General features: G+C 41.9%; 1 protein-coding gene across 5 annotated transcripts; it reads left to right on the top strand.

The window, feature by feature from the left end:
* Nucleotides 1-5,504: 5,504 nt before the first annotated feature.
* On the top strand, nt 5,505-12,726 carry HNRNPDL (heterogeneous nuclear ribonucleoprotein D like). Of its 5 annotated transcripts, XR_013394131.1 has the most exons (9): nt 5,506-5,774; nt 8,189-8,357; nt 8,447-8,608; nt 9,774-9,905; nt 10,023-10,137; nt 10,398-10,565; nt 11,189-11,281; nt 11,667-11,771; nt 12,463-12,489. XR_013394131.1 is itself a non-coding variant. In XM_028743790.2 (8 exons), the coding sequence occupies exons 1-7, from the start codon at nt 5,635-5,637 to the stop codon at nt 11,257-11,259; spliced, it is 957 nt and encodes a 318-aa protein (XP_028599623.1). In that variant the 5' UTR covers nt 5,506-5,634; the 3' UTR covers nt 11,260-11,281; nt 12,463-12,726. The 5 variants fall into 5 exon arrangements, 4 of the variants coding, with proteins under 4 accessions (XP_028599626.1, XP_028599623.1, XP_028599622.1 ...); XM_028743790.2 differs by lacking the exon at nt 11,667-11,771 and having other exon boundaries at nt 12,463-12,726; XM_028743789.2 differs by lacking the exon at nt 11,667-11,771 and having other exon boundaries at nt 12,459-12,726.
* The last annotated feature ends 2,257 nt before the right edge of the window (nt 12,727-14,983 follow it).

The following is a 14,983-nucleotide window of genomic DNA, read 5'->3' as shown; positions in this document are numbered from 1 at the left end:
TCTCTTTTTTGTCTCATGCATCTTTCCATAATCCATTTGAAGTTAGTTTAGGGAGGGAGATAGTTCTGTCAATCTCCTATCCTCTTTACCACTCAGTCAAAGTACTGCTGTGGCTGGGAGGTCCCATCCACCTGTATCCAGGCAGAAAAACAAAATGATAGTACATGTGTATGTTAATGGCGCTTAGACCTGATTTTGCAGTTATTGCCCCTTCCTGCATGATAGTAATTTAGCCATATTTGCAGGTCTTTCCCAGGAAGACTAAAGAGGCAATACATCTGTTCTGAGCATGCTCAGAGCTGTTTCCTTGAAGGTCACACCTACAAAGTTCAGGGCCCAGCTGTGTGCTTTGCAACTTGTCTTTTTTTGGTAAAACCTGGATTGGGACTTCTCTAGGTTCTAGTGAAGTGGAATACACAAAACACTGAGTGGGTGCTCTTATAGATTCCCATTATGTACAGCATTTACTATTGGTGTTTCTGCCCTGCCCCCTTTCATTTTGGTAAAAGAGTAGCAGCGAATCCATGTATCGTGCGGTAGAAGGCTTATATTCAGTGTTAGTCCTACTCAGAGTACATCCATTGCATTTACAGTGGTACCTTGGTTCTCAAACTTAATCTGTTCTGGAAGTCTGTTCCAAAATCAAAGCATTCCAAAACCAAGGAGTGCTTTCCCATAGAAAGTATTGCAAAATGGATTAATCCGTTCCAGACTTTAAAAAATAATCCCTAAAACAGCAATTTAACATGAATGTTATTATCTAACAAGACCATTGATCCATAAAATGAAATCAATAAACAATGTACTACAGTCACACAAATTAATCAGTAGCTGAACTGGGTTCCACACAGTCACAAAAACAACAAAAAGCTGCAAAAACAAAAACGCGAAATAAATACAGTACCCAAAACAGACAGACTTCAATGTAACACTCAGAACAGAAGTGTGGCACTCAAATTGTCAGCGTAACACTCAAAACAGAAGCATAACACTCAAAATGGAGCATGTTCGGCTTCTGAAAAAGGTTCGCAAACCAGAACACTTCCGGGTTTGCAGTGTTTGGGTTCCAAGTTGTTTGAGAACCAAGGCACCACTGTAATAGATCTAAGATTCATTAATTTCAATGTGTCTACTCTGAGTAGGACTAACACTGCATACAACCAGGTGAGATTAGATTTCAGACTGTTACGGTTGTGGAAACATCTCATTAAATATAAACAGAGATACCTCATTGAGACAGATGCAGTCTGTGCATACTATTTACAGCATTTATTTCTGAAGCTCAGTTCTGAAAAACGTCTCTGCTCAATTTAAACCCCCTAGGCTATGTCATGCTTTCATTGGGTAGAATATTACCTGCACCTCTGCTGTATTTCAAGAGCATTTAACTTTATGACTATTTTACAAAAACATGTTCTCGGTTTTCATTCTGTTCTTTTAAATAAAATTCATTTTCAGATGAAGATTTTTTCTTTTTCACTCCCTCTATGCTATAATGCTAATTGCAAACAAAAAGCACTCTTTAATAATATGATACTTAACCATGCCAAAGCCCAAATGCAACCCTGGAACAAATGGAAAAAGAAGATTGTGCCTTTAAATATATACCAATGAGTCAGACTTCACACACAGGATTATGTGGAAAGGCTTCCTTGTCATAGGGTGTGGAATTCAAGCAGGCTGGAGACTCAACACTTCTCATTTTACAAATTTTGGCCAGCGTGTCACCAGGATAGTTTTCCATTTTGGGGCTCAGCGGTATGTACCATTACCTCTTGTAAAGCTGCATGGAATGAGATTGCTCAGTGCTACTCACTTTGCTGCCATCCCTTTATCTCCTCCATTATCTCCTCTATTAATTCCACAATTTAAACCCTACTTTTCTTCATAAACACATGAAAAGCAGCTTACAGCAAGACCAAAACACAGTAACGAGAATAACCTAAATGTTACTAAAATCAATGTCCCACAAGAAGAGGAGGATAAAATAAGTTAAAATGCAAGGGGATAAAAACATTAATTTCCACTGGAAGCTCAGGGGCATTAAAAGGTCTTAGGAACATGCTATAAGCTTAAGAGAGTGTTTATGTGGCTTTCAAGAAAACAAATGTATTTGTATAGTATGCTACATGCAAATAAATAAGTAGAATTCCCCTGAATACCAGTTGTTGAAGCCTATGAATAGGAGAGTGCTATTGTGCTCATGTCCTGTGGTCTCATCCAGCAGCACTTTTCTTACGTACTTAAAAGAAGTTTCACTGATCAGGAATCATTCCAGTTGCTTAAGTTTGCAAACTAAACATTTCAAAACACTGGCATTTGAATTCAGTGAGGGATAGGCAGTGTGTCCTGTATATTAATCTGATGCTCTCAAATGAAAGGAAGGACTTTCAAAAAAAATAAGGATGCCTTTTGGGGAGGGCAATACAATAATCCTTCCACTTATGAAGGGACAGAAACCTGTACTCCTGTGCCTTTAAACTACTTTAAGCATGAACTAGAGTTAGTGGGAAGTGAGGTGGCGGGACCAAATTGTTCAAGTTTGCTAGCGGGACCAAATTGTTCAGGGTGGCAAGAGCATATACAGTGGTACCTCGGGTTAAGTACTTAATTCGTTCCGGAGGCCCGTTCTTAACCTGAAACTATTCTTAACCTGAAGCACCACTTTAGCTAATGGGGCCTCCCACTGCCACTGCGCCGCAGTCGTGCGATTTCTGTTCTCATCCTGAAGCAAAGTTCTTAACCCGAGGTACTCTTTCTGGGTTAGCGGAGTCTGTAACCTGAAGCATATGTAACCTGAAGCGTATGTAACCCGAGGTACCACTGTACCTGTGCATACACCTCAGCCAGGCTGGCTCTTACCTGAGCTGTATTGTTAGTATGGACTCAAATCTTTGTCGGAAAAGGAAACGGGGTCCTTTGCTCCTTGAACCTTTTCTAAACTTGGAGGCAGGTAACCCTGCTTGGAAAGGCTGAGGATGCTCTGTCCTTACTCTTTGTCCTCTTCCCCCTTTTTTTACAAAAAGAAAGAGCATGGGCACTGTAACCTTACTCTAGCTGACATGGAGATGCCCCATGAACCTCAATGGAACTTCCTTCCTTCCTGATGTGTGCATATGATAGAAGCCTTGCTTGAAGCATTACTTAACTTCCTGCTAAAGTCTGAATAGCAAGCAGTGGGGAGTTTGAGAAAGCAGCCAGGCAACTCCTGACACCAACTGCTGGGCACCACCCTTCTTGGGTGCTTTTTCCTGGCTTGGGTGTGTTGTTTAACTGCGACAGAGCTTGCTTGCCTGAATGGAGAGAACAATGTATGTGTGGAGAAATCAGTGCTTTTTATTATTGAATATTAGAACGATGTTGGTTTAGAAATTAAGTGGTTTCTAGCTGCAATGATTATGTAATTAAGAAAAGAAAGGTTAAAAATTAAATAGAAATTAGGGGAGGGATTTGCTGAATTAAATAATTAGAGATTGGAATACAGAAAGGGGAGGTATGAGGAGGTCGGGAAAGTAAGTTATAAGAAAATAAGGGATTGAAATTATACTCGTTGTTGTTTGTGTTTTGTTTGTATTTTTGTTTTTCCCCCTCTTCTTTACTTTTATATAAATTTTTGGAAACTTCAATAAATATCTTTTTTTTTAAAAAAAAGAGAAATCAGTGCTTTTTTCGGGGGGGGGGGGAGCAGGGGTACACATACCCCTAAACATTTTGTGAATCTTTGTCCTTTTGTCCATTTACTGTATTTATTTTTCCCGATCCGAACTATAAAATGGTGATTTTCTTGAGTCAAAATGAGAGTACCCCTAAACATTTTTTTTTTTAGAATAAAAAGCACTGGGAGAAACCTTTAGCATTTGTGTGGCTGGAATCATGTAGGGTACTGGACGAAAAATATAAGGCTGTGTACATACCATACGTTTAAAGTATGCCCCCCCCCCACAAATAATTATGGGAATTGTAGTTTGTTAAGGGTCCCAGCATCAGTGTCTTCTCCAGGGAGTCTTCTCTTCTCATGAGGTGGCCAAAGTACTGGATCGTGAAGCTGAGGCTCCAGTACTTTGGCCACCTCATGAGAAGAGAAGACTCCCTGGAGAAGACACTGATGCTGGGAAAGATGGAGGGCACAAGGAGAAGGGGGCGACAGAGGACGAGATGGTTGGATAGCGTTTTTGAGGTTACCAGCATGAGTTTGACCAAACTGCGGGAGGTAGTGGAGGACAGAGGTGCCTGGCGTGCTCTGGTCCATGGGGTCACGATGTGTCGGACACGACTAAACGACTAAACAACAACAACAAGGGTCCTGGGAATTATAGCTGTGCAACAAGTTTCTTACAGTTCACAATATTCTCTTTTTTTTGGGGGGGGGGGCTGTTCTTTAAATGCATGATGTGTATGTAGCCGTTGTCATGTATCATACTCAGCCTTGATTTGCACTGTTTCCTACAAAGGAATACAGCCCTCACAGAAACCTCATCCAAATCATGATATGTATGGATGTCCTCTGGGGAACTCTTCCTGCACTACATGCATAGCTGTCAACTTTCAGATTTGAAAATAAGGGATCAGCAGCCGAGAAAATAAGGGATCAGCAGCCTCACCTGTCCCGGGGTCAGTCTACGGGATATCTAACAATCCGGGATAGCAGTGGGAAGCAGCGGGAAACGGCGCTGGAATAAGGGGATTTCCTGCAAAAAAAGGGAAGGTTGACAGTTGACAGCTATGCTACATGTGACCATACAGGCTCAAACATGGGAGGGCTTCATTGTGCCCACTAAAAGCCACCACTGACCCCCTTTTTCCGCACTGCGAAAGAGGCCACAAACCACACAAGCAGGCCGTACAATTGATTTTGGGGCAAATACAGAAACAAAAACTTTGCATGCAGGCAGGTCCTTTCAGAAGTTGTGAATGTGGGGTGAGGGTGAAAACTAGAAGCAAGGCTCACTTTCCCACTGGATTTCCCACGTGTCCTGCCCATCTGTATTTACTCATGAAAGAAAGGCACTCTGCACGTGATCAGGAACCATGTTTCCCTTCATCTGCTTTATGAAAAGCAATGGCACCTTAACACCAGCTAAGCCCTGAATCCACCATCATTGCCTTCTGAGCAAATAGACTTAGCATTACAAACCGCAGCTTATTACTTTTTTAGGACCCGTCTTATTTTGTTGCTTTGAACCGTTTTTAAATGTTGTGCTTAAAATATTGCAGGCTTAGGGCGGGTAATAAATGATAATGATAATAATAATAATAATTAATGGGAAACGAGACCCACTGAATGCAAACGGGTACTTTTGTACGCAAACGTGTGGAGTCCCTGGTGGAAGAAACCGAAAGGCTCTTAAGATAGGCTAACCCACTCAGGCTCACGCCTCGGCCATTGCCCTTCCGCCACTGGAGCGCTCTTTTCCTACAGAAAATCCCTCCGCCCTCCTCCTCCTCCGCGCCTGCGCCTGCGGACGGCGCCGATTGGGCGAGAGAGGCCGTATATAACCGCGGCGCAGGCTCTGCCCGGATCTCTTGTTACGGCCGCCATTTTAATACTCTGCTCGGCTTCGCTCGCTTGTCCCTTCTCTCGTCTTGTCTCTGTGTCTGTGTGTTGTGCGCGCTTCTTCTCGGCCCTTCTCGGCCATGGAGGACAACACCGACTACGGCAGCAGCAACAACAACAACGCGGGCTCCGGCGCCGGCGGGGACGACTTCGCCGAGGGCTCCAAGATCAACGCCAGCAAGAACCAGCAAGATGACGGGTACGAAGGGCGGACGAGCAGGTGGAGGAAACCAGCCTCGCGGCGTGGCGAGGGGAGGGGGGGAGGAAAAGAGCGAGGGCGCCATTTTGTCCTGTAGGAAAAGTAAATGGCGGGAAGGAGGGGGAGGAACTGAGGCGGCTCGGCCACGTGACTAGGCCGTTCCCACGCGGGCGCCGCCTCCCCGGGCCCCTTTTGTGTGTCCTGCGCTCCGCCCCCCTCGGCCTCGGCTTCCAACTGGGCGGAGCCGGGAAGGTGCCGGTTAAGGCGGCGTGACGCAAGCGGCAGCCTATGGGGGAGCGCGATGGGCGGGATCAAGGAAAGCTGGCGCCACCGCCGCGTGCGCAGTGTGGGAACCGGGCAAGAGTAGTAAGGGGCGCCTGTTTTGAGTGCGGGGAGGTCCCAGGTTCGATCCCAAGCGGGGGACTAGGGAGAGACTTGCCTGCTCTGCAGCCCTGGAGAGCTGCTGCCGGCCAGTGTAGGCTTCGTTGTGGGTCAGGCTCTCAAGGCATCTTGCTGGGTTCTGGGCGCACTTGATCTCTGCCAAGGCTGCGCTCATCACAGGATTGCTACACTAGTGTATTTTGCTTCACTTATTTATGTTAAGTTTTTGTCCCATCCTCCCCCACCCCGTAAGGCGCTCGTGGTCCCCTTTGCCACAAAAACAACCCTGTGAGGTAGGTTAGGGTGAGAGAGCAAGTTGCCGAGTGGGGATTGGAACCCTCCCAGGCCCCGGTCCTGTGTTTCTTAAACTTGGGTCTCTGGATGTTGTTGAACTACAACTCCCATCGTCCCTAGCTAGCAGGACCCAGTGGTCAGGGATGGTGAGTCTTCCAGCTGTTGTTGGACTTTAACTCCCAAGTTGGAGAAACATTGCCTTACTCCCAACAAACCTAACTGCTGCACTTTGCCTGGCTAAAAATAATAAATTATTATTATAATTATAGTGCAACATGGAGACTCTTGGATGTAGTTGTCTTCTTTGGTGATCACTCGTAACCGAGTAAGATTGTCTTACATGAATATGGTCTTAACGGTGTGACTGTGGAGGCCAATTCTGGATCCATACATCCTTCCACAGTGGGGTCAGAGGTTTCAGGTGGTAGTAGATCACAGTAAGGATTTGCCAAACTGTGCCTTCCTCTTATCAAAGGAGAAACACAAGGGAGAAATGTGCTGAGTTCTGCTTCTTCAAAGGCCATGATGCCTTTGGTAAAGGCTCTTCTCCAGTTGGAGCTCTCGCAGGCCAGTGATTCTCAGTTGTTGGTTTTTATACTACATATTTAAAGATTTGCCTTGAGAGCGTCTTCAAACCTCTTGTTGTGCCATCCTTTTGATGATGCTGGATTGCAATTCCCACTATTCCTGGGTGTTGGCCATGCAGGACCACACAGTTCTCTAAGGCCTTATCCCAGCCACCTACAATATGAAATTCCCATTGACCTTTCAGGGCTGTTAAGATTGAGAGCACGGTTAGTTATCTGCACTTTCATGTTATCCTGCATTTCATCGTTGCAAGACTATTCAAAGCTGATAGTTGTCCTTATTATGCAAGTTTCCTGCTTCCAGGGAAGGGTGTCTAATTTCATTCTTTCTGTCCTGATTCCATTCTAAGCTCAAGATAGGATGAGCAGTTAATCAAATATGTACCTTTCATTCCTGTTGCAAAGTCTTAAATCAGGATAGATTGTGTTTGCCTGCAAATAACATCCATTCCATATACTTTTACTTGGAAGTAAGTCGCATTTAAACAAAATAAGCTTCACACTAAGCTGAAAGTGTAATAGGGGTTCTATAGGCATGTATTTTAAACCAGATATACATTTACTGTCGTGTAGAGGCATTAGAACTTACAAGAGTTGTCATAATCTCAGAATAGACACAGAATGTGTTCCGCTTCATGAAAATGTTAACCTATACTTGGCTACTCTTGTATTTGGGCTTTTTGAAATTAAAATGCTTTCTCCCCCAAATAATGGAAAATAAAGATAACATTGTAGATCAGCATTGAGAACTTTATGCCCAGCTGTTCCCATGGTAGGGATAAGAGATAGGACTTTAATATATAAAAAATTAAGGACCTTTACAGTCATCTTTGCTCACAGTTTGAACCACATATGCAGGACAAATCAGTAGAGCAGTGTTCTGAAGGGCCCCCTCTGCAAAAATGAGGTTTTGGATTTTCCTTACTAACTTGTGACTGTATATCATGTTTGAGTTTTTCTAATTTGTGGAATACAATAGAGACATGATAAATGAGTTGGGACAATCAAGCATATTTGTCTGTCTTGCTTAATAATGTTGTTTTGTATTGGTTAGTGTAATTGCCTTACTTTAAATTTATTAGCTACCTTGCACATGGAAAGTCAAAACATACATTAAATACATAATGTTTTGGGAAGGTATAATTTAATCAAATGTATGTCCTTTCATTGCAGTAAAATGTTCATTGGAGGCCTAAGCTGGGATACGAGCAAAAAAGATTTAACAGAGTATTTGTCTCGCTTTGGAGAAGTGGTGGACTGCACAATTAAAACAGATCCTGTCACAGGGAGGTCTAGAGGCTTTGGCTTTGTGCTTTTCAAAGATGCTGCCAGTGTTGAGAAGGTATGTAAGTCTTGGTGTTAAATGCATCTTTGAATACTTATGAAGTATTTTCATTTTCTGAGTCTGAATTTGAACTCGTGTATTTTTAGGTTTTGGAACTGAAGGAACACAAATTGGATGGCAAGTTAATAGATCCCAAAAGGGCAAAAGCTTTAAAGGGGAAAGAGCCACCCAAAAAAGTGTTTGTTGGTGGACTGAGTCCAGATACATCTGAAGAGCAAATAAAGGAATATTTTGGTGGCTTTGGAGAGGTATAATCTTTGTTGTTGTCTTTGTCTAGCATTTTTTGTGCCTACAGTTGAGGGGTATTTTGTGGCATACTTACTGGTAAACATTGCTTGTTCTAAATTGTACAAGAAGCCTGCAACTTGTGCACATTTAACTTGTATGCATTCAGCTTTACATGCTTGGCCAAATTTAAAAAGGGTTGGGCATCCAGTAAAAGAACGTGGCAATCTCATCCACCATTGCACCCAGTGTGTTTTGACTGTAATTTTGGCTTTAGGCACGATCCCCAAAAGTTGTGGGCTTACTGTAATATAGTAGTTTTGAATGACACTGTTTGTATTTGCATACAACAGTAAGCTAGACCTTCTGAGTGAGCAGTGTTCCCTGGTCACTCCTTTATATTGATCCCCTGGCACAAACAGGATTAATGTAGGAGGGAGCTTTGACATCTCATTATGTCCAAGTTAGGGATCAGAGTTTGTTGCAAAAAGCTATGATCAGTAAAGCTGATTCAAAATAGGCCAGAAAGTCTGGCTTATTATGTGCAGATGTGACCTTTGAGTAGCTTGATAGCTTTTCTCTTGGGGTCGTTGACTTCTAGAGCTTACAGTGGGAACAAATGGGAACAATTTGAGAGTTGCATTTACAATGGAAGTAGGGGCATGGGTTTGGATTTTTACACTATTCAGTTAAGACTTCTTGCAAGCTGCCTAAAAATATTAATTATTGGTCAATACACTGTAATGCATCTGGTGCTTAAGAGTAACATAAGGAAAAAGATGAGCCTTGTCTCAAAATATTTGTAGTCTAGATTGCATCAATGAGGTAAAAGTAAGAGGGGTGAAGGAAGAACTAAGAGGATATCAAAAAGAATGACGGAAGAGCATTGGATGAATGTGAGTAAATGTAGCTTGAGTTCGATCAGAGTCCAGGGGAAGGATTTGAGAGCATGTAGAAGTTAGAGATTTAGTTTTTGGCATGAGGGTTTGCAAGAAAAAATGGGATGGTAAAGGTTGGAAGCTGGAAGAGTGAAGGTATATACACATTGCAAAATAGGGGCCAAGAGGATGAAGGAAGGCTGTGTCGGCTGGGACTGATGGGAGTTGTGGATCAAAACAAACAGAAAGCACTAGTTTGGTGAAAGCTGACATTGGGTTAGATTTTACAGCTTTTAACTGTGGTTTTCAGATAGAAAATATTGAGCTTCCCATGGACACGAAGACAAATGAAAGAAGGGGTTTCTGTTTCATCACATACTCAGATGAAGAACCGGTAAAGAAATTGTTGGAAAGCAGATACCATCAAATTGGTTCTGGAAAGGTATTGCTTTGTGTTTGTCACTTCCAACTTCTCTTGCATGCAAGAGCGATGATAGTTCAGAATGTTAAGTCCTTTGTGTACGTAGTATTATAGTTCTGCACTTTTGTTTTCATCTAGTGTGAGATAAAAGTAGCACAGCCCAAAGATGTATATAGGCAGCAACAGCAGCAACAGAAGGGAGGCAGAGGCGCTTCATCTGGTGGGCGTGGTGGTTCCAGAGGACGTGGCAGGGGTGAGTGTGCCTTAAATCTTAACTGCTGAAATGTATCTCCAGAAACCATCTGAATCAGGAGTTGCAACGTGAGGGGGTGTTCTTGGAGTGATACTACATTGTAAGACTGAGGGAAGAGATGGTTCTATATTTTTTTAAATCTGAGAGCCTTTGTAGCTGAATATTAGAGTAAAAAAGCTTTAAATACAGTGTCTTTTAATTTTTCTCTAACATAGAAAAAGCAGGGCTAAAGATTTCATGTCATAATCACTTTATTTTAGGTCAAGGTCAAAGCTGGAACCAAGGGTATAACAACTATTATGATCAAGGATATGGAAGTTACAACAGTCCTTACAGCGATCAGAGTTACAGCAGCTATGGTGGATATGATTATTCTGGGTACAACTACCCAAGTTATGGCTATGGACAGGGATACGCTGACTACAGTGGTAAGCCTCTTTTCTTTCATACTATAGATTTAGGGTAGTTTTATGGTCTTTCTCATCCTGGCATCTATGGGGCAGGAAGAGGGAGGGTATTGCGTATTTCTTTATGGATTTTTAGTTGTGGGAGTTTCTAAGAGTTGTGGGAGTCTGTATTGAAACTGATAGAGGTTTGTGTAAGTATCTGTAACGATTCCGATAATACAGTGGTGCCCCGCAAGACGAATGCCTCGCAAGACGGAAAACCTGCTAGACGAAAGGGTTTTCCGTTTTGGAGGTGCTTCGCAAGACGAATTTCCCTATGGGCTTGCTTCGCAAGACGAAAACGTCTTGCGAGTCTTGCCATTTTTTTTCCGCTCCCCCCCTTTTTCTAAGCTGCTAAGCCGCTAATAGCCTTTTAGCAGCTCAGCCGCTAAGCCTTTAATAGCCGCTAAACCGCTAATAGCGCTAATCTGCTTAGCCGCTAATAGGGTTACTTCGCAAGACGAAAGAAAAAACCGCTAGACGAAGAGAATCGCGGAACGGATTCTTTTCGTCTTGCGAGGCACCACTGTAGTTTGGTACAGCATCTTTTGAGTATCCTGTGGTTTTGAGATGGACCTTGAAGCTGCAATTTCTCTCCTGAACAGGACAGCAAAGCACTTACGGAAAGGCATCCCGAGGTGGCGGTAATCACCAAAACAACTACCAGCCATACTAAAGGAAAACCTGGAAAGAAACAGGTGTGTATTGAGTGAAAGTGTCACCACCCATACGTCTAATCTAATTTAAAGATCAATAGACAAACAAGTATAAACCACTTTTCTTGGATAGCCCTTTTCTAAAAAAAAACTTTTTTAAAAAACGTGTTTTGAAATGTGTTTTTAAAACTCTTTACTTTTAAGTGTCTATAGATCTTTAACTCTGTAAAAGGTGGTTCATCGTCCTTAGTACTTCAGAGAAACATAAGAGTTTTTCTGCTTACATTGTGTGCCAGGTGGTGTAGAGGAATAATTAAACTTAATAGAAGTGTTAACCAACAGGTAAAGTACTGAAATGGGTACAACTTAAGCAAAACAAGATTGTTGTCTTCTAACTCTGACATTATACCTTGTTTGTACCCGCCAGCGGGAACTTCATTGCAGGCCGTGTGTCACCCTGACCACGTCTATCTCTGGGGGTCGCACGTTGCAGGCAGAGCGCAAGGCATACACCAGAAAACGCTGTCCTGTGGTATGGTCTCTTCCAACTTCATGTACCAGCGTAAAGATTAAAGTGGAAAACTTCAGACTTTGGCTTCTTTTTAAAAATCTTCTTTGAAGATTTAAGTGTCTTAACTTAAAATGGTTTTTTACAGGAGTTAAAGTGCATAAATGCCTTTACAGCTTAATCATTTTTGGTCTTCTGTTTAGTGTTGTATATCAATTGTGGAACCTCGTTTTAAGTGTTCGTTCTTTAAGATTTAATGCTTGCTTTTTTCTTTTATAGCTATTAGTGAATTCTACAAACCTAAACGAACTTTTAAATCTGGAAACATTAAAGATCATATGCAGATGGCAGTTTCTATTTAATCACTTGGCTAACAATAATTTTCCTTGTATTGCCACTTTCTCTTTCCCGCTAGCAGTTGAAGCCGTGAAAGGCTCTTCTACAGCTTGGTTTCTAGTAAACCAAGAACTTCCTTGCTGAGTTTCTGCAGTTCTTTGACATAGCTCCATCATTTGAGCTGAACTGGGACGCCTGGGCATGTAAAGTGCAATTGGGTCATCAGAAATATTTCATGTTAACAGAGATGCATATGATCTTTAACAGTGAAGCGAGGAATAAATAGAGGACTTAAAGCAGTTCATGAAAATGGACCTTTTAAAAACGATTGTAAATGTTGCACTAGTCTCATAATGTTTTTTGTCTTGGTTGTAGGTAGATTCTACAGCAAAGCCATCTTGCAGAACATCAGGACTGACTGGAGGGTGGTCTTCGTGACATGAGATTATTTTGTAAAAGACTTTTAGTGTATGACACAACAGTGTCCAACTGTACATAGCGGCCGAATAGTTTTCTTTATGGTTTTTACTTTCTGTCCTTTTGTCATCTGTGTTATGATGCCAATGTGGTTCTTGTGTTTATACAATTTTTAATTTGTATTTCTTTGTTGAATGACTCAAATAAAAATGCTTATCTTCTGTGAGTGCTGTCTCCAGCATTTTGAGAATACCACGGTGGTTGTATCAGGCTGAAGAATACCATTAGGTACTTGTGAGCAATATTGCAACATGTTAAACCCACACAGTGTGTGCTAGAGAAATGCAAGGGTATGTGTGTCTCAACTGTATTCCATGCTGTACTGCAACATGATTCTATCACCGAAGTTTTCATTTAAAAAATGAAGAGACTTTATTGATTATAGAAGCAAGTGTGATCTTTTATGTTGATATATACTCCCTAATCTATGTATGATGCAGCTGCTTGGAGGAAAGTCATCCCTTTGCTTTGAAAAACACTGAACAGAGACTGAAACATACCCTTGGTTTACTGAAAATTGTTGGCTGGTTGTTTGGGTGTTTTTTTAAAAAAAACCATTTGCATTGTAATTAAGTTGTTCAACTTAAGGTGTTTTTAATACTAAGAAAGATAAAATGCTGTTTCATTAAAATACAACAAACTGATCTAATCAAAAGTTTTAAGTACTAGGAGGGGTGTTTGTCCATTGCTCATGCTTTAACACCGACTAGGCAGTTGCAGCCAATACAGTCTAGTCTGCTGCTGATAAACACAATGGGTTGATGCAGTGTGTCTACTTAGCCTTAGTTATGATAATGACAATCACTGGCATAAACACTAGGGCTTTCAAGTGGAATCTAAGAACTTTGATCTTTGGAAAACTAAAGGTATGAATAGTGTTTAGTCTCTCCATCCCCCTGAGCTTTATTTTTTTGTAAATGAGCAGGCTGTGTCTCAGCAGTCTTTAGATTTCTACAGTCCAGTGACCTTAACAGTAAAAGGAATCTAAGGTAGAAATGGAAATGAGTGCTAGTCAGCAGGAAAAGCAAACTCTATGAAAATAATCAGTGCCTAGGGAGTTTACTCCATGAGTACTTACCCTTTCATTATTGCTCCCTTATCTAGTATTATATGGTATTTGGGGATGTGGCTTTTTCAGTGCTGCATTCTTTCTATATAAAAGAATATATTCAAGAATAATAAAAACGATAGTCTGGGTTTTATGAGGCAAGAGGCTCTTTTTCTCATTGAGACCAATCAAACTGTCAAGTGATCTCGCCTTACCTTAATGTTGAGTGGTCACCAAAAAGGACCTTTGACCATGATAGTAATCGAGCAATTTATATAATGGTCACACAGTTTCGATGTTAGTATGCAATACAGTACATGTAATCTGAGAGGGAATCCTACTTCCCCATCCTTTTTTTTTGCATTTAAAAACTTTCCCCTGTGTCCTGCTCATCCTTAGAAGTTGCCACCAGTTCTTTCAAGAGAGCCAGCATGGTGTAGTGGTTAAGAGCGATATGGTGAACTGGGTTCGCTTCCCTGCTCCTCCACATGCAGCTGCTGGCTGACCTTGGGCTAGTCACACGTTTCTGAAGTCTCGGCCTCACTCACCTCAGAGTGTTGTGGGGGAGGAAGGGAAAATATATTGTTGGCCGCTTTGAGATTCCTTAAGGGGAGTGACAGGTGGGATATCAAGTCCAAACTCCTCTTTCAAAACTACAGTAAATCTTGGGTCCACTTGGCTATTCAGTAATATATTTCCTATGCTAATTTGGAGGATTTCCAGCATTTCAGATGCAGGGTCTCCTGCTCCTATCTGGAAATGGCAGAGTTTTATCAAATTTCTATACCAAAGATCGCAGAGCAGGTTACAATATACTGTAAAACAAAAATAGCATAGTAACCCCCCCCCCCCCCAGTTTAACAGGCTATGCAGTTGTACCTTGGTTGTCGAATGGAATCTGTTCGGGAAGTCTGTTCAACTTCTGAAAATGTTTGACAACCAAGGCACAGCTTCCGATTGGCTGCAGGAGCGCGTTCAGGAGCAAAACATTTGAGTCGCAAGGTGTTTGGGATCCAAGGTACAACTAGATTGTTTAATTAGGCTACGGCCTGGGAAAAGAACAATTTATTTGCCTAGTGTACAAGGATATTTAATGAGAGCCCCTGGACATCAGGAAGAGTTTGCCCTTGAATGTGAGATTTTGAGGCAAAGCATTCTCACTGACAGACTAGCATGTTCCCCTTCATAAACTAAGGGTCTTGTATATTTTAAAGACTTAACTAGTTTAGAACTCTAGTTTCAAAGAATGCAGTCTTTTTCAGATTGAATAAGCCAGTAGGCAGGTGTGTATAATACTGGGAGGGAATTGTAAGCAGTTCAGAAAGAAATGAAATGCAGAAAAGAACAGTGATAACTAATTAACACTGACTGTTCG

Source organism: Podarcis muralis, chromosome 9 (genome assembly GCF_964188315.1).
Source record: "Podarcis muralis chromosome 9, rPodMur119.hap1.1, whole genome shotgun sequence".
Taxonomy (NCBI): Eukaryota; Metazoa; Chordata; class Lepidosauria; order Squamata; family Lacertidae; genus Podarcis; species Podarcis muralis.
The sequence above is the reverse complement of the archived record's forward strand: the minus strand, read 5'-3'. Positions and strand labels throughout refer to the sequence as shown.

What these genes read in the sequence shown, in the direction of transcription:
- HNRNPDL (XM_028743790.2), top strand. Translation starts at nt 5,635, where the DNA reads ATGGAGGACAACACCGACTACGGCAGCAGCAACAACAACAACGCGGGC. An exon ending in TACGAAGGGCGGACGAGCAG is followed by an intron (nt 5,775 to 8,188) that starts GTGGAGGAAACC and finishes CTTTCATTGCAG; the next exon opens with TAAAATGTTCATTGGAGGCC. An exon ending in GGGATACGCTGACTACAGTG is followed by an intron (nt 10,566 to 11,188) that starts GTAAGCCTCTTT and finishes TCTCCTGAACAG; the next exon opens with GACAGCAAAGCACTTACGGA.